This window comes from Fusarium sambucinum, chromosome III, assembly GCF_050947815.1.
Source record: "Fusarium sambucinum isolate potato_lamoka chromosome III, whole genome shotgun sequence".
Taxonomy (NCBI): Eukaryota; Fungi; Ascomycota; class Sordariomycetes; order Hypocreales; family Nectriaceae; genus Fusarium; species Fusarium sambucinum.
This window is the reverse complement of record NC_139292.1, coordinates 7,995,196-8,012,299: the sequence shown is the minus strand read 5'-3', so window position 1 is coordinate 8,012,299 and position 17,104 is coordinate 7,995,196. Positions and strand designations below refer to the sequence as shown.

At 46.8% G+C, this 17,104-nt stretch overlaps 8 protein-coding genes across 8 annotated transcripts; 3 read left to right on the top strand and 5 right to left on the bottom strand.

The window, feature by feature from the left end:
* Positions 1 to 15: 15 nt before the first annotated feature.
* FSST1_012873 (uncharacterized protein) lies at positions 16 to 1,946 on the bottom strand (the record flags this gene model as incomplete). The annotated part of the gene is made up of 6 exons (XM_083236139.1): positions 16 to 877; positions 936 to 1,075; positions 1,130 to 1,352; positions 1,403 to 1,454; positions 1,512 to 1,738; positions 1,837 to 1,946. 6 exons carry the CDS (start codon positions 1,944 to 1,946, stop codon positions 16 to 18), a joined length of 1,614 nt encoding a protein of 537 aa, XP_083082569.1.
* A 2,028-nt stretch (positions 1,947 to 3,974) lies between these two features.
* On the top strand, positions 3,975 to 5,271 carry FSST1_012872 (peptidase S8/S53 domain-containing protein; the record flags this gene model as incomplete). Its single annotated transcript, XM_083236138.1, has 2 exons — positions 3,975 to 4,289; positions 4,342 to 5,271. 2 exons carry the CDS (start codon positions 3,975 to 3,977, stop codon positions 5,269 to 5,271), a joined length of 1,245 nt encoding a protein of 414 aa, XP_083082568.1.
* A 136-nt stretch (positions 5,272 to 5,407) lies between these two features.
* On the bottom strand, positions 5,408 to 6,606 carry FSST1_012871 (uncharacterized protein; the record flags this gene model as incomplete). Its single annotated transcript, XM_083236137.1, has 2 exons — positions 5,408 to 6,429; positions 6,513 to 6,606. 2 exons carry the CDS (start codon positions 6,604 to 6,606, stop codon positions 5,408 to 5,410), a joined length of 1,116 nt encoding a protein of 371 aa, XP_083082567.1.
* Positions 6,607 to 7,347: 741 nt separating this feature from the next.
* On the bottom strand, positions 7,348 to 9,267 carry FSST1_012870 (uncharacterized protein; the record flags this gene model as incomplete). The annotated part of the gene is made up of 2 exons (XM_083236136.1): positions 7,348 to 8,827; positions 8,879 to 9,267. 2 exons carry the CDS (start codon positions 9,265 to 9,267, stop codon positions 7,348 to 7,350), a joined length of 1,869 nt encoding a protein of 622 aa, XP_083082566.1.
* A 1,100-nt stretch (positions 9,268 to 10,367) lies between these two features.
* On the top strand, positions 10,368 to 11,718 carry FSST1_012869 (NAD(P)/FAD-dependent oxidoreductase; the record flags this gene model as incomplete). The annotated part of the gene is made up of 3 exons (XM_083236135.1): positions 10,368 to 11,189; positions 11,239 to 11,544; positions 11,596 to 11,718. The coding sequence occupies 3 exons, from the start codon at positions 10,368 to 10,370 to the stop codon at positions 11,716 to 11,718; spliced, it is 1,251 nt and encodes a 416-aa protein (XP_083082565.1).
* A 90-nt stretch (positions 11,719 to 11,808) lies between these two features.
* FSST1_012868 (uncharacterized protein) lies at positions 11,809 to 12,167 on the bottom strand (the record flags this gene model as incomplete). Its single annotated transcript, XM_083236134.1, has 2 exons — positions 11,809 to 12,028; positions 12,082 to 12,167. 2 exons carry the CDS (start codon positions 12,165 to 12,167, stop codon positions 11,809 to 11,811), a joined length of 306 nt encoding a protein of 101 aa, XP_083082564.1.
* A 1,599-nt stretch (positions 12,168 to 13,766) lies between these two features.
* On the top strand, positions 13,767 to 14,546 carry FSST1_012867 (uncharacterized protein; the record flags this gene model as incomplete). Its single annotated transcript, XM_083236132.1, has 1 exon — positions 13,767 to 14,546. The coding sequence occupies one exon, from the start codon at positions 13,767 to 13,769 to the stop codon at positions 14,544 to 14,546; it is 780 nt and encodes a 259-aa protein (XP_083082563.1).
* Positions 14,547 to 14,748: 202 nt separating this feature from the next.
* Positions 14,749 to 15,858, bottom strand: FSST1_012866 (uncharacterized protein; the record flags this gene model as incomplete). Its single annotated transcript, XM_083236131.1, has 1 exon — positions 14,749 to 15,858. One exon carries the CDS (start codon positions 15,856 to 15,858, stop codon positions 14,749 to 14,751), a length of 1,110 nt encoding a protein of 369 aa, XP_083082562.1.
* Positions 15,859 to 17,104: the final 1,246 nt, after the last annotated feature.

Below are 17,104 nucleotides of genomic sequence, written 5' to 3'. Positions count from 1 at the left end.
TCGCTGAACTTGGTGTTATTGCCTAGCATTTATTCGTTGCCATAATTCACTACACAGCTCCTTCTTCACCGAACACGTTGGCCACACCACACATGATAATATACAGTGTGCATCTTTCCAAGTCGAAACGTTCGTGTACTTCATCCAACTTCGAATCAAGAGGCAAAGTTCTTCCAAGATAATATCAAGCTTGTCATCAAACTCGAGTGATTGTGCGTAAGTCATACTTAACGCGCCCATGAAAGCTTTCCAAAACCACAAGTTGCGTGTTTCGTCATTCATGCTCTCAAACAACGACGGCCCCTTTTGCAAGTCTCGTTTAAGAATGTCGATTTTGAGATAATGCAGTCGTATTTCTGGGGGAAGGCCTTGATTGCAGACTCCAAGAACAGTGGTGAGATAAAAGTCGACAGCGGAGCAAAACCCAGACCAAGCTGACAAATAAACAGGCTCGCCAGGAGTGGGTAGTGGTATCTTGTTAGAGAACGATTGAAGATGTGCTGTGATGACTGTGTAAAGCAACTTCGAAGGAAGCCCACTGTTCCAAACATTCCAAGGCATGGGAACATCTGTACCATCGCGTTCCTTTGAAGTTGCCGGCTTTGCCAATCGTGTGATCGGCCGAAGTATAGCGACTGCCGGGAACATATCGACGTCTTTGGGCGCACGTCCTGGTGGAATCGATCCGAAGAAGAAGGGTACCATACGGAAAGCTCTTAGGCGTAGTTCAGGACCATTGACCTCGTTAAGATGCATCCTATGTATCATCCGACTGAGTTCCGGTACCTCCATTTCCGTTTCTGGTTGTGGTGATATTACTTCGGGAGGGACAACCTCGGCCAAACGGCTTTTGGTGCTGTGTATCATGTTGCTGGCTCTGTGAGATAACACATTAATATCATTTATTCATCGTGACAACGGGTCCTGGTGCTCACATTATAAGATAGCGATCTGTTAACTCCAAGTCAACGTCGAACTGACATCCTTGTCGGATGGTTTCTCGGTCCTTGGTGGACAAGTAGGTAGTCAGACCGTTCAGGTGGGACTCTGCAACTGCAAAATTACCAAGACAACACTATCCATGATAAGCACAGAACACAGTGTAACATTTGACTAAGAAATCACCTACCTCGACAAAGCAAAGAGTGCTAATATACTTTGCACATCTCAGGACCTCTTTTGCCCGAGATGAAGACGTAAGCCAAGTATTCACTTGCTTTATACTCTCAATCTTATGGAACAGGAACGTTGGCTCGAAAGCAGCAAGATCACCTTTGTTCCATGCATAATGGAGGGCTGATACAAGCATTGTGTTTTGCAGAACTTCTGGATTGCTGGTAGCTGAGGCGACACTATGACACTATCAATATCTGACTGGCTCTATCAATATGCTGTGACTGACCAATCGTTTGGGCTTACTGGCAAGGGTCCAATAGTAGCACCAGATTGCAAGACTGTATCAGACGTCAGCTGAAACTGCTTATATGTGATAGACTAATGACTACACAAACAGTAGTGGAGAAGCTCCTTGGACTTGAGTGGCATTTTGATTGGCAACGCATCAAATGGATCAAGGAAGTCGGATCCTGGCCTTGTAAACATCCTGGCAGGTGACAAGGTTGTTTGTTTCTGGATAACCCATGGAGTTTGTTCTCCAGGGCGCGTAGTAGCCCTACGCTCGCGGAGGGGAAGGATTGGCACATATGAACAAGGTAGTTTTTTGATCAAACAATTGCGACTGTAGAGTGATGTCAGTGATCGCGCGTGTCCCATCGTGGAGTCCTGACTCCATGTCTGTGAAACATGTTGCATATCTGGACACAGGAAGCGGTTTACCAGGATGGTTGTTTCTCATCGCAGCGGATACGCCTGGAGCGACATCCAACACAGCCGTTACGACTCCTTGTGCTGCTGGTGGGTTTTTCGGGTGGCTTATCTACGGCCATGACTGACGTCGGATGAAGCTAACTCGTGTCAGCTTGGAGGCGTAAGTGGGAAGCGGGGACAGATGAGGAGATGAATGAAGGAGTTAGGCCAAGATTGGGTATGAAATGCTAGTCCTGATGCGGACAGGTAAGCAGCCAAAAGGTCAATGGACGAATTATGATCAACGTCCCCGCATTGGTGATCCCTGTTCCAACATGCATAATTCATATCAGTTATACAAATAGGACATTATTATATGACGTCGCTAAATCTCCAGCATTTGGTGGTCAAAATGACTGCAAGTTCATAAATGTGCATTTATTATCACATCATAGCTTCGATAAATGGTCGGTGTTAAGATGGTAGGACCACGGCATGACTCAATCGCAAGCTGGCGATAGTTGGTGGCCTTTGACTCAGCTCAGAATTAACAAAACGTATATAAATATCGTTTTGGAATAAGAACTTGAAGGTCACAGTAAGGGCGCTCCTACTTTTTACCACAGCTGAGCTTACCAGACCATTGGCTAGACCTTAAGTGACCTAGCCTGTACCTGGCTGATATTCAGGTGCGCATGACATACAGTATTAAAGGCACTAAACTAAGCTATCTTGTGGCTGAAGGAATATTTCTCAATAGTATTCCGGGACGGTTTTCCGTGACACGGGTAAGGAAGAACACGTGCTTCTCACGCAAAGACTCTGGACTAGGTAGTATTCTCTAAAGACGGCTTCAGTGTAAGGCGTCATCACCCAATAGTCCAACGCCCCCAGGGCCCTTGCACGGCTTAAGCTTGATTCTGATCAAGTAAAATTGCTAGTGTACTGGCTAACGGTCAACGTTTTCTTAATCGCCGCATCGAGAACGTTAAGCTAGGCTCAAGTTGTAGCCACAATTGTTTGTAATGTGAAAGTCATGGGACAATCCTTAACGAGATCTATAGAAAGTCTAAGGCCATGCTTGATTATCCAGGTTCTAGATCTGATATCCACTAGACGGTCGGTTGACGAGACTAGTTAAGGGTCAACATCTTGCGAAGCCCCTCGCACCACGAGGCGATATTATCTATGTTTGGCTCAATAGTCTGTATGCAGGTGGATCTGATAACAGTAAGCTAACGCAGGGGAGAGCTGTCGTGGCTGTTGAACCGAAAGTTTATGGGCAGCCTTCTATCAGCCAGCTGACCCGCCAACTAACCGCTGGTGGTGTTCAGCTCCTCCATTTTCATCAACGACTGATTGTTTCAGGAACGTCACAAGCAAACTACAGCGTCCGATGCGGAGGAGGTGGTGTGGTAAAGAGCTTAGCTCACAAATGGAATGTTTGAACCGATAATTGTGTGTCCTTGTACAAAAGCTTGAAGGTGAAGTAATTACGTTGGGTCTGGAGTCCCCCCAAATACGGTAACTATTGTACCACGTGGTACCGTTTCCCCATGTCCTTGAGGCTATGAGTTGTTTCGTCGTCACTTTCCCATCATGAAAGTCCTAGCTTCTCTACGCAGGAACCCGTGAGACACAACTTAATCGCGCCACCTGCCTTATCGTTTTTAGAGTTCGATCTTTTCGTCTTACATTCCCCAACTTGACCCAAACGAGGTTTCAGCCAGCCTAATCTGGGCCTCACGACACCCTCCAACGGGCGGTAGTGTCTCGTTGTGCCAGAATTGGTGCCCTCTCATCATAAATCCAGCTAATTCTAGACCAGCCACAATCCATTTAGGGAGAGCTATAGCCCATTTAGGGATAACCATATTGCTTTTAGCTACAACCATCAGAGAATTAGTTGAAGCTTTGCGCATGCAAGGCTTGAGGGGTTGCATATTCAGGTACAGCCAGGCACAGGTGGGGAAGCTAAATGAGTGTAGATCACAATTGTGATCAACACCGCAATATCCCTGTTCGCACGATTTACGCGAGTCTAACATTGCGGTCAGTTATATGCTATACGGGAATGTGATAGTCTAGGGGAATTCGTATAAAGACTGCGTTCTTGGCTGTTCCTTGTCAATCATCCATTCTTCATCTCATCAGCTTTAATCTTCATCATGGTCAACTTCAAGAACATCACCCTGGCAGTGACCCTCTTTCTGGGATGCGGTCTTGCTGTCCCTGCCCCAGCTGCTCCAGCCGCTGAATCGGGAGCCATTATCCCGGGTAGCTACATCATCACCCTCAAGCCTGAGATAGATGGCATCATGGCCAAGACTCATCTCAAATGGGTTGATGGTGTGCACGAGCGAAGCTTGACAAAGCGTGAGGAACTCGGCGTTGAGAAGACTTATGACAGCAAGTCTGGCTTCCAAGGCTACGCGGGCACGTTTGACAAGGCGACGATCAACGTGATCAAGCAGAGTCCTGATGTAAGAGAAAATGTCACTCTTGACATGACGTGAGACTAACAAGTGATACAAGGTTCTCGCAGTTGAACCCAATCGTGTTTGGAAGATCTCTCGCGTCAAGAAAGATCACAATCTCGAGAAGAGAGCCGATGTCACTCAGAAAAAGTCTCCCTGGGGCCTTGGTACGATCTCTCACCGAAAGAAGGGCTTTAAGGAGTACAACTACGATAAATACGCCGGCACGGACATGTACGCCTACGTCATTGACGGTGGAGTCCGTGTCTCTCACAATGAATTCGGTGGCCGTGCTAAAGCCGCTTGGACCAACTGGAAGGGCGACAGCAAGGATACTGATGGTCACGGTACCCATGTCGCTGGAGTCATTGCTGGCAAGACGTATGGTGTCGCTAAGAAGGCGAATATCCTTTCTCTCAAGGTCTTCAAGGATGAAGAAAGTGATACTTCTATTGTCCTTGATGCTTTCAACTGGGCGGTCAACGATATTATTAAGAGGGATCGCACATGGAGGGCTGTTATCAACATGTCTCTTGGAGGTGACAGGTCCGCTGCGTTCAACAAGGCTGTTGATAATGCGTCCAAGAAGGGTGTCGTTACTGTTGTCGCTTCTGGCAATGATGCAAAGGACGCAGCCTTGGAGTCGCCAGGCTCTGCAACCAGTGCTATTACCGTCGGTGCTATTGACGAGAACTGGGCTGTCGCTGACTTTTCCAACTGGGGAAAGACAGTAGACATCTTGGCCCCCGGTGTAGGGATTCTCTCTTCCGGCTGGAAGTCTGACAAGCACACCTTTACGGAGGATGGAACTTCGATGGCTGCTCCACATGTTTCTGGTTTGGTTCTGTACGCAATGAGTGTCGAGGAGGTTGAGGGTGTTGAAGCCATTACTGGTTGGTTGAAGGAGGTTGCTACGGCGAAGAAGATATCTGGAAATCTTCGCAGCGCACCCAATCTGATTGCTAACAACGGAAATTGGGTACAGTAGAGAAGCATACTTCAGGGTGTGCTTTGATGTTCACTAGTGGGTATCAACGGAGATGGTCTCTTGGGTTTAGGATACAACAATAAATAACCTAAACTAATATCCTAAATTACATAAAATGGCCTATAAATTTCGTCTTTTATGACTCTAAGTTTTCTGCTTGCTGTCGGCCTCTGATCCAAACCTGCATGTCGGTTGGGGTGAACAGGAACATTTGGAGGGTTGGAGCAGCCTCCAGAATAAGATCCTCCCCTTCTTCATCAGTTGAAAAGGCAAACTGGATTGCGTACTGCCCATCGACCTTTAACACGGATGCCTCGGTCAGCTGACTGCCTGATTCAAAGTTATGGTAATAACTATTGGGCTTATTGGCCATTGGACCAATGACCAAGGTGGCATCCGCATATTTCCTCAACGATGGTGTTGACCGTTTTCTGGTTCTATATCGCCAGACAAATTCCTTCCAATCGGCATCCGGCCAGTAGAGATGCTGTACCTTGCCCTCAGGCAATCTTTCGATAACGCTGTTGCGAATTGCGATCCGGATGATGACGACAACTAACTCGGACTTGGCGCGTCTCTTGATCCAGGCAGCATGTCTCTTGGCTACAGCGAAACTTGTGGTGAAGTAGAGCATCGCCATGTTCCTGCTGAAATCGGACGGGGTGGTGGATGCCAACTCCATTGCGTTACTGAGTTTACCCTGCGCATCCAAGAGACGAGTATTTCGTGCACTATCGACAGCTTTGAAAAGCACAGTCATTCCCGGTGCATCTAGGGCAGCCAAAGCGCTAGCAGAGCTACAGCTGCCAATCGTCATGTCCGAGATGCTTCGTTGGCCGGCAAGGTCTTCTGGCAAGCCGGAGCCACAAGGTCGGGAATTAGCGCGCTGAATGGCCCGTTGGCGCTGGATTTCCTCGAGCGCGGCGTAACGCATCTTGATGGTGTCGCGAAGCCAAGTAAGGCAAGTGCCGGTCATTCGCATGTACTTGAAGTCGGGGTCCATAATAGCCTGTTGCAGCTCGGTTGCGATACCTCTCTGTTGCATACAGTTGATCCAAGCCTCATCATCGTCGTCGTGCCAGACGTCGTTGGAATATCCGGCGTGACCCTTGACCCAGTCGAGAAAAGTCACCTGGAGGTCACCGTCATCCGGGTTAACTTCATAGCGCCCGGGACCAGAAGGCCAGTTATTCCAGCCAGTCCATATTTCAGCAGCCTTCTGCTTGTCGAATCCAACGTACTCGATAGTTGCTTGGGAGAAGAGCTGTTGCGGTGTTGCGGGACCACATCCTGAGGAGGAAAGATATCCGTTGTCATAGACGATTGGCGGCTCATCTTGAGGGTCTAGTAGGGAGGAGAATAAATAACCTCCTAAGCCTTAGGGTGTGAAAATAAGTAGTCTAACAACTTTAGTCTAAGCAACATAAAGTGACCCACTGATTTCGTCTCTTATGCTTCCAGAGGTTATTTCTTTGCTAATGCCAGGAGGGTGAGCAAAGGGATGGGTGGAAAAGTAAGGTCAGTCACAGCTAGAAGCAGGAAGTTGGTACAGTTGTAGACAAAGTCTGGATTCGTTAGTCGGGTGAAGAGAGTGATGAATTAATGAGGGTAATAGAAGGCTTTAATACCTTTCCCTTTGAAAGTCTATCTAATCGCTATCCATCTTTGAGTCGATTCCTTAACTCAAAAACTCAAATGAGTCACAGGAATATTCGTTGACGATCGCTGAGTCACGCCTGTGTTGGAAAACCTAGTCTTGAGGAAACCTTTGTTTGCGAACCTTCGTAAAGCCAAGAAGGCTAGGGTGAAATCCAAAGGATTAAGAAAGTGAAATGAAAGCCTATGCGATTGGTCTCAAGGCTACAATTCGTGTAAGATGTATTCTCTAATTATTGTTTCTCAGTAATTATTTACGTTGAATATGCTTGTATGTTGGGAATTGTTACAAGTCTTAAACTTGAGTTTACGAATAGTTTCATGGCCAATAAGTCTCATAAAACAGCAAGTATCTAATTCTCCAGGATACATGATCACCATTACCTAGTGAATCTGACTCTATATTTACAGAATGATCTTTTATGGGCGACACGGCCTCCTCTTAGTGGTGAAAGTTGAGGCAGTCGAAATTGACTTCTGACTAGAAGTGGTTGTAGGAGCGATAGTTGTCAATGCAGAGTCACTACTGACATTCGATTCCGTTGATGTAGAGACTAGGGACACAGAAACATCCGTGGACGTTATGACAGCTCCTGTAGTCACTATCGCAGTGGTTGTGTCAGGCTCCATGGTTGAAGTGTCGATGCCTTGGCCTGAAGCGGTGATGGTGGTGGTAGCAGTGTCGTCAGTTGTGGCCGAGAGGTCGGCAGTCGCTGTGGACTCCTCATTTGACATTTCAGTTGTTGTGGGTTGCTCGACGTTCGCAGATACTTCTGTGGATGTAGGCAAGACATTTGCGGTAGTGTCAGGTTCCACGGTAGATGATGGCTCACTACTTTGCTTCGAGGTGACGATAGTGGTGGCAGTGTAGTCAGTCGCGGTATCGTCTGTCGTTGTGGAATCATCACTTGACACCCTGGTTGTCGTAGGTTCCTCAGTAGATGTTGCTTCCTCTGTGGTCATAGATGCTTCAGTGAACGTAGATACTTCTGTAGATGTAGACAAGACATCTGTGGTTGTGTCAAGCTTCACGGTAGAGGAAGTCTCACTACCTTGGTCCGAGGTTACGATGGTGATTCCAGTGTCGTCAGTTGTGGCTGAGAAATCTCCAGTCGTTGTGGGCTCCTCAGTTGGAACTTCAGTTGTTGTAGGTAAATTAGTTGTCATGGATTGCTCAGCGTTCGTGGATGCTTCAGTCGATGTGGATTCCTCAGTAGATGTAGATTCCGTAGCCATAGCTTCCTCAGTGGTAGTAGGTTCCTCAGTGGTCGTGGGTTCCTCAGTGGTCATAGATACTTCAGTAGACGTAGATACTTCTGTAGATGTAGGCAAAGCATCTGCTGTTGTAGTTGTCTCGGTAGCGGTCGACACTTCGGATGTAGACATAATCTCGGTGGTACTAGTAAGGTCTTCACTGTATGAAGTCACGTCTGCAGTTGAAGTGCTAAAAGCCTCTTCGCTCGTTGTAGTCACTTCCCCCGATGTCGTCGTCGCATCCTCCGGAACACCATAAACTACGGTACCAGATATAGTTTCAGTAGGCTTGATGGTAGAAACAAAGGGTGTCGGTCCAACTGTGGTTGTAGTTGTGGCATAATTGAGTTTGATGTCATGGACGCAGTCAACACATGCCCCAGCCTTGACCATAAGACCCGAATCCTTCTGTCCGTTGTTTGAGTCGCAGATGGCGAAGATCATTTGATGTACACCGGGGGACGCTGCAAGACCCATGAGGAGAGGCGGTGAAGAGTGACTGTACGTGGTCGAGAGGAACGGTCCGTTCTCTGTTATACCGATCGGTTGCTGAAGATATTCAGAATTGACGTTGATTCTGTTGCCCGATGTATCAACCGCGTACTGGACATTATCCAAGTAAATTCCAATCGGGTCTGCATTCCCCCTGACGAAATCGTTAGTTATTACCACGTTAGATAATTGACGAGGTAGTTACCTTAGATCCTCCTTGGTACCAACCACAAATTCCACTGATAAACCATTATATCCTGTCTCAACAGCGATTTCAACCACAAGAACAGCGCCGTTTGTTGTGGAGCCTGAACCGCACCAGGACGATCCCTGCACGCCCGTGTCTCGGTTTCCTGAACCAGTGCTCCCATCTTCTGCATCTCTGGACCAACCGCTTGTCAGAATACCTCCAGAGCCTATGCCAAAAGGCCCGCTGGTGAATGTGCCAGCGCTGCCCCTGTTACCCGTGACGGCCTCCTGGAAGTAGCTCGTCTTGAGTGTTGCGCCGAGTACCGAAACGCCAGGCCCGTTGAAGATGGCATTAGCGACCTCAACGGCGTCGTTTGAGGTCACAACAGAGATTGCGGCACCCATATTGGACAACAGTGAAACAATAGGAAGTGTGATTATTGAAGATGAAAAGGAACGGAAACGGAAAAGGCACAGGTTTATTTGAAGTAGTCTCTCGAAACAGGAGACCAAAAATAATAGTTTACATAAGATGGTGTAAGATAAAATTAAACATGTGGTTAGTTGCACAGAAACAGTAAGAGAATTTCTTATTCTTCACTAGCTTATCAATAGTTGCCAATAGTGCGGTTAAGCTGAAAGCCGCCAGCTGTTTTTAGTCAGGGGACTCAGCTCAACCCAGCTAAATCTCAACTGACCAAATCAAGATACAGATACAGGCGTTGCGGATCAAATTATCCTATTACCCGTAATCTAAGCTTAAGAGGTCACTAATCTAGAAACGATAGAGCGAGTCATTTAAAGAATAATGACTTTCCTGTCAGCTTATCCTCGATGGGCTTGAGTCACGTAAGTAGAAGCGGGTAAATGATTTGTCCGATTATTACTTGGGTTTCGATTGTCGAATTTAGATCTATATCGAGGTCTAAGGTATGACTGCGGTCAAAGACATGCGGTGATCAAGTCCTTTACTGCCCGTAACTTGAACAACTTCAATGTTGACGAATGTTGTGCAGATACCTTGCGAATGCTTTGGCATGCATGGTTTATCTGAAGAATTCGTTCCATCAACCGTTTTCTAAGTTGAGAGAAATCCCAATCATTAATCTAGACTATATCATCCAAAATCTTCATCAATCACTGCTTCTCTTCGTGTCATCAGTTGTTGAATCAATTTGTGCAGGGTAAGTTCTTCAGCAACAAGCCGAGACGGCAATTGGTCAAAGTCCGAGCCCAGCCTACTGTAGCTGAAAGATGTTGTTGGCTCCTTTAGGTTTAACTCCGTGCCGATCTTCGGCTTCGGCCTCAACTTCGGTCTAGACGAGAATTGTCCGTAAATGTTTCAATACCGCGGAAGGTCCGGTCATCTGAGAGCCATTTAAATTGCACCAGTTTATCAGATCTTCCTCATCCACCACACCTCACCTTATCAGATCTTCCCAAGCGTCCCATCCCATCTTGTGTCTTGGTATAATTCTTATCACTCTCCTTCTAGTTGTATCACGATGAATCTGAACGACTTAGATATTTTCTTTGAGATATTCAAGACTGTTCTTGGTTTTATTGCAAAACTAACAGTCCAAAAAGGACAAGCAATCGTCCATCGATATACGTACCGCTTAACACCAGACCCACGCAATGTCATTGTCGTCGGTGGCTCTTTTGCAGGAGCGCTTCTTGCGCAACGACTTGCTCACACGTTACCTTCGGGTTTTCGCGTGATTCTTGTCGAGATGAACTCTCACTTTAATTACGCTTTCGCTTTCCCTCGCAATTCTGTGTTCTCAGGAAGAGAGCATCATACGTTCATCCCGTATGATAACCTAACTCAAGGCGCTCCCAAAGGCATCTTTCAACAGTGTTGTGATGAAGCTACAAATGTAACAGAGTCGCATGTTACCACAGCAGGTGGTACTTCATTGCCTTACGAGTACCTCATCGTTGCCACGGGCGCTGCACAGCCACCACCAGCTCGACTAGTCGCGAGGAACAAGCAGGGTGGAATCGAAGAATTCAGAGGCTACCAACAGCGCATCGCCAAGGCTGATAGAATCGCAGTCATTGGTGGAGGAGCTGTTGGAATTGAACTAGTCACAGAGATCAGAGAGAAGTACCCAGGCAAAGAGGTGACGCTCATTCACTCACGACAACAACTTCTGCCTCGGTTTGGACCCAAGCTCCATGAACGCGTTATGGAAACTCTTAAAAAGCAGAATATCGAGGTTTTGCTGGGCGAAAGACCGTCTTACCCAAACAACGCTGGACAAAGTGTCCAAGAGACAAGTCTTACTCTTGCCGATGGAAAAGAAAGGACTTGGGATTTGGTGGTATGTTTGAAATGTAACTATGCACCACTGTTACTAACCGTTTCAACAGATCCCTTGCACAGGTCTCCGTCCACGATCCGAACTGTTATCACAATACTCTCCTAAGAGTATCGCTTCCAACGGCGAGATTTTGGTAGGACCAACACTCCAAGTTGAGAATGTTCCTTCATTAAAAAAGAACATTTTCGCTCTCGGCGACGTTGCTCAGTCTGGCGGTCCTAAGCAAGCTCGTGCCGGTATCATGCAAAGTGATGTCGTCGTCAACAACCTACTACGACTGATCAAAGGCCAACCAGCTGAGGCGAGATATGTTCCTCATTTCTTTGAGAACACTTTGAAGTTGACATTAGGAAAGGTAAGTGTCTATCATTAGGTATCTATTGTGCTGTCACTGACATAACGCTAGCGATTATCTGTGCTGTGGGCTCAGAAGGGAGACTACGAATGGATGAAAGAGTCCACGGCTGAGGATGAAGATGTAAATGTCAAGCAGACAAGAAGACAACTGAACGCAAAGGCGGAGGAATGAAGGATATTATCTCGCCATGACACGAGAAATAATATTGTAGAGAGATAATAATTGGTATCAACGGTATTGGGTATTTAGATTGATAAGAATTTAAAGCTTAGACTCAGCAATGACCTCGCCAACGCGGATATCGGCCTTAGCGGTGGTGAAGTTCTTAACATCTTCGTGGACAGCCTTTGCGTCCTCAGCAGTAGCAGCAGCTTGGAAAGCAGCAAGGCTCTCCCATCGAAGGACGGTGTAGATTTGGTAAGGGCTATCTCCACCCAGCTGGATAACATCAGCGCTCTTCAGACCCTTGCCCTTCCATGCCCTAGTGAGATTGTTAGTATCTAAGTTCACAGCGGACTGTCAAGATAGTATTACTTCTCGGCAAGAGGCATGTGTGTCTTGAGGTAGTAGTCGACATCGAAGTCGTGACCGCTGGGGTATTGGATGAAGACGGTAGCCATTGTATTGGATGAGGGATTTATGTAGGGATGGTAATTGCTGGTGGATTATTGAGAAGGAATGAGAAGATAGGTTTAGGGATAATTGAAAGATGCAGAGAAGTAGTATTTAATATCTTGGAGGTAAGCTGCACAGATCAACTATCTACTATCTGGATTAGTAAGTTGGTGAAGAAGATGACAGAATGCCGATAGTGCTCGCATGATTGAAAATGTCACAAATCCCCACTTTGGCAAAGACGGAGCGACTGACAACCCGTTTTGATGAAGCTATCCCCACATCGGGGCGATGGTTTACCCACTTCGGTCGGGGATTTGCCCATAATGGCTCCGTGTCCGGGAGCGGTCACATCAGACCTCGGCTCATCCGTGAGGCCGAGGAGGTCCGGGACTTCCTCTTTTACTCCACTCAGTGGCAATAAGTGCGAGCTTCCACCACAGAATGGTAGGTTCCTAGCCTTTTCACATTATATGGTTACCATTTTCATATGGGTATCTCATCAATACATGGAACTCTTCGAGCTACTGGTGGATATCTCCAAGTCTAAGCTCACGATGTCTAGCTGTGCTTTCCATCCTTTTCCCAGTATCGAGTCGCTCCTGAGTGGTATGAGAGCACTAAACAGCATTCAAATAATTTGGCATGAGTACTCGTTGAACTCCAGAAGCAACAGAAAATTGTCAATTATTCTAACAAGGTTGTGACAAATATTACGGTAAAACAGTCAATTCCCTACGAGTCTTGTTTATTACTGAAGAGTTATTGTGACAATCCACGGAGGCTAACCGAGAGTCAATCGATAGCCAATCCAGGGAAGCTCAGTAGATAATAGCCACACATATGCAGCTTCAAGGTGTCTCGACAATATTAGGTATGATCTTAGGGAAGCTGTAGAATATGCTGCTGGCTTAATAAAAGGCACATCTTCTCTAGCTTGTGTTACAAAAAATTTCCCAGTCTGTGCATTCTAAAACATATAGCCAAAACCGCATTTAGAAGTTACTGCTATGCAGACACGGTTTGATTACTGCCGCGTTATGATCTGCTGACGATTAATCAACAGTCAGAATTGAATGCTGACCAAATTGGACCTGTGTTTGTTTCTAAAAATCTCGAGTGGGAAACAAATGGGGTCTCGGGTCCTTGTTTTAGTCCGGTAGAACCTAGCAAGCCGGATGCATGAGCAGCATCCTAGTCACAGGATGATCACCCGGGGTTTTCGTAGTTTAGACGTCCACGAGATCTCGTATCATTATGAAGGTTCAAGAAAGTCCGCTTGTCCCAACCCAATCGGATGCGAATTATTTGACCCACTATCTCTAGTTATCGTCACTTCCTCAGAATTATCTTCAAACTCCGCACTAGATCTGCATAAGACGTGGGATCTAGAGCGGTATTCAGCTGCAAGGCATGCAATTTATAAACTGGGAATGGAAAGCTAGAGACATGGCAGAGTAAAGTCCTTTAAGTGGAAACTAAAGATGGAAATTCACGGTATATAGAGGTCAACCTACATAATGTTTTTCGTACTTCTCCCCTTCTAGTTCGCTTTTCTGGCGTATTGTCGAAACTACAACTCGCCTCTGAATTCACCATACAAAATGCCACCTAAAGATAAACTCCAGAGCAAGCTGATTATTGTAATCGGCGGCACAGCTGGTATCGGCTTCGGTGTTGCCAAAGCCTGTGTTGAGCATGGCGCAAGTGTTGTCGTCGCCGGCCGATCTCAACAAAAGGTCGATGGAGCCATTGAAAGACTAAAGCCAGCTGCCGAAGATGCATCAAAGGTTCGAGGGCATATTTGCGACTTGTCTGGACCTGATGTCGAAGCGAATGTCCGAAAACTATTTGACTTTGCCACAGACAACGGCCAGGTCAAAGTACACCACGTCGTCAGTACTGCTGGGTATATGGAATCACCGTTGGCTTTGAAAGACACGACCGCAGAGGACATTCTCAACCTCTGTCAAGGCCGTATAGTTGGGGACGTCATTATCGCCAAGATGTCTTTACAATACCTTGAACCGTCATACACATCTTCGTACACCATGACAGGTGGCCTCGGCGCCTATAAACCCCTCCCCGGCTACAGCGTGCGCGATGGTCTCAGCGGAGCAAAGGACGCCTTGGTTCGGAGTCTGGCCTTGGAAATGAAGCCGATGCGAGTCAATCTAATTCACCCCGGAGCCATACAAACAGAAATGCTTGATCAGGTGGCTCAGATGTGGGGTGAAGGAGCGGTGCAACAATTTGCTGATAGGGCGGTCTTGGGACGAATAGGGCAACCAGAAGATGTGGCCGAGGCATATCTGGGTATGATGAGGAATTATTTCACCACTGGATCTATTTCCATTGTTGACGGCGGGGCCCTGATCCAGTGATGTAGACAGTTTCTGCCGACAAGCCCTACTATTGTTTATGTTGCATGCTATTGGGTGTGAATCCGGTCTTCTAAAACTCCATTATCTAACAGTTAGGGTAAGAGCTCCTGGTGATTCTACGTTTCTAGAAAATCTTGGCTAGGACATTGGACTATTCATGACGGCCGACATTGAGAACATACTGCTATTAAGGGATTTAAAACTAGCTAAAGACTTTTGTAACGAATGAAGATTCTGAAGGAGTAATACGATCTCTTCCCTCATCGTCAAGCATGAGACTGTTTTCCAAGTCATTAACCAAATCCAGACTCGACATCGCACGCGATCGGTTGGCAGACTCCATCATTTGATCAACTGCTTCAGCTTTTTGAATGGACTGCATGATCTTTGATCGAGCATCTCCCTTACGATCCAGCAATCTCCTCTCCAAAGCTGCCTTGGTAGCGTTCTCCAACTTTTTAAGTTTTGTGCGCGCAGCTTCGATCTCGTCCAGCTTGGACTCGAACCTTTGCTTGATTTGTTCCGTCTCTGCACCCAAAGACTTGGACGTGCTGACCATGTCGTCGCAAAGTCTATCAATGATCTTGACCGTTTTTTCCTCCTCCAATAGGGTTGCTAGATCTACCGCATCGGACATGAGTTTCTCCATTTGAGCACTGTCGATCCGAGATCGATTGACGGCGAAATTGCGAATTTGAGCGACAGAGTCAAAGAGCTTTGTCTGTTTGAACACCCAGTCCTGGCCGATATAAGGAAGCTCGATGGTAAATGTCCGCAACCACTTGTGCAGCTCTAAAGCTTCCGGGCAGTCCAAGCCACGCTCGTGAAGAAGATCCGGGAGGTGCCGCTGGCTGAATGAGAAGCACATCTCCTCTAGCTTGTGTTGGACAAAGACCATGAGTCGGTGCTGGGCACTGAAAGGTAGATAAACAAGAGGTTTTGGATCTTCTGCTTCTCCTTTTACAGTTGCGTTATCGTCTGCGACTTGAGTGTGCTGCCCATCGTCGCATGGTGGTTCTTCCACCACTTCAGGCTCAGTTGGTATATCGCATTCAGTGGGTGTGGGCTCATGGGGTATCTCTTCTGCTTCAACGATTGGGACCGGCTCGGGGCTAGGTTCTTTGACTTCTTCAATAACCACTGGATCAACAGCAATTTTCTTCTTTTTCTTTGATGTCTTTTTAACTTTCTTGACTGCAGGTTTTGGTTCATCTCCAGGGAGGCACGTAGAATCTGCAGTGGCGACTGGAGTGCCATTGTCATCATCTCTCATCGATCTCCAGAACTCGTCAACGCGGGATATTTCAGCCATGATAAAATAGCCAAGGGGATCGGAAACGATAATGGGTATGAGGAGGAAGTTTGACAGAGAGAAGCGGGGAAATCAAGACCTAAATGCAATTGTGGTACTGTTTATCGAAGGGGGAAAAGAAGGCGAGATGTGTTGGTGGCGTTGGCTGGCCTCAAAATGCCAACTAACGACATAATGCACGTTACATGCGAGAAAATCAGGCCATCACAAGTTTTCACCTTAAAACGGTATGTTGCTTGTGAATATGCAATATTATCATGCAGGAGGCCAACCGCACATTCGTGGCATTTCTCGTTGGTCCTTGGCGTAAAGAAGAGAAAAGAGATGAGACAACATTGCGTGTACACGTAGACGAATATTGACTCTACAAGCCAAGGGTTGCAGGCTTTGTCGCGAGACGCGTATCTCATACCTTGGATCCCGAAGGCGACCGTAAGGCAGATTCCATTGACGCTCGCACTACCATCTTTTTGCCACACATGTTCGAAGAATAGAGCCATTTACTCTCTGTTGGTGAGAGTAAGCAAAATACAGAACAGATGTTGGAGGATCAGGAACCAGAGGATCGGGATCGAAGGGAGCATACCAAGGTTCCAAATGCCCTGACAAGGTTCAGCTCCCGAATTCCAGGGACGTTAGCGGGTAGAGGCTAAATTTAGCGCTGTCATGAACTAATTACAGGGGGCCCGCTGTTCCTCCCGTTGAGTATTACTGGGATTAAACGGCAAGGCTGACTGAAGATTTTCAACAACGGTTTCTGGCGCTTCAACACCACAACACCAAAAAAGAATTACTACGAGCAAAAGAAGATTTCAAGCTCGAGGCTGATCCGATGCGTAATCTGGGAATCGAACCCAGGGCTCCCCGATGATTGCTGAATGGCAACGGAGAATTTTACCACTAAACCAATTACGCTGGTGGTTGCTGTTGAAGTTGAGGGTGCAACATCGCAAAATGTTGACGACAGGCCAGTCCTGATCTGGACCTACAACTACCGTCAAATGCAGAGACTAATACAGAAAGGTACTTAGGTTTGTCAATGTCATCCTTGTGATGACTGCGGTTATCAAGGTATGGAGTTGACCAACAGTTGAATCCATTGTTGAGTTGGGCCCTAGGAACTAACATGACAATCACTCAGCTGATAAAGCGAAGTGATTCACGATATTACTGACTATGCCCAGTCCATAATTTATGCAGCGATGACTAGTCTAGTAAGCCTCCACTGTCTACCGCCAATGTCTTA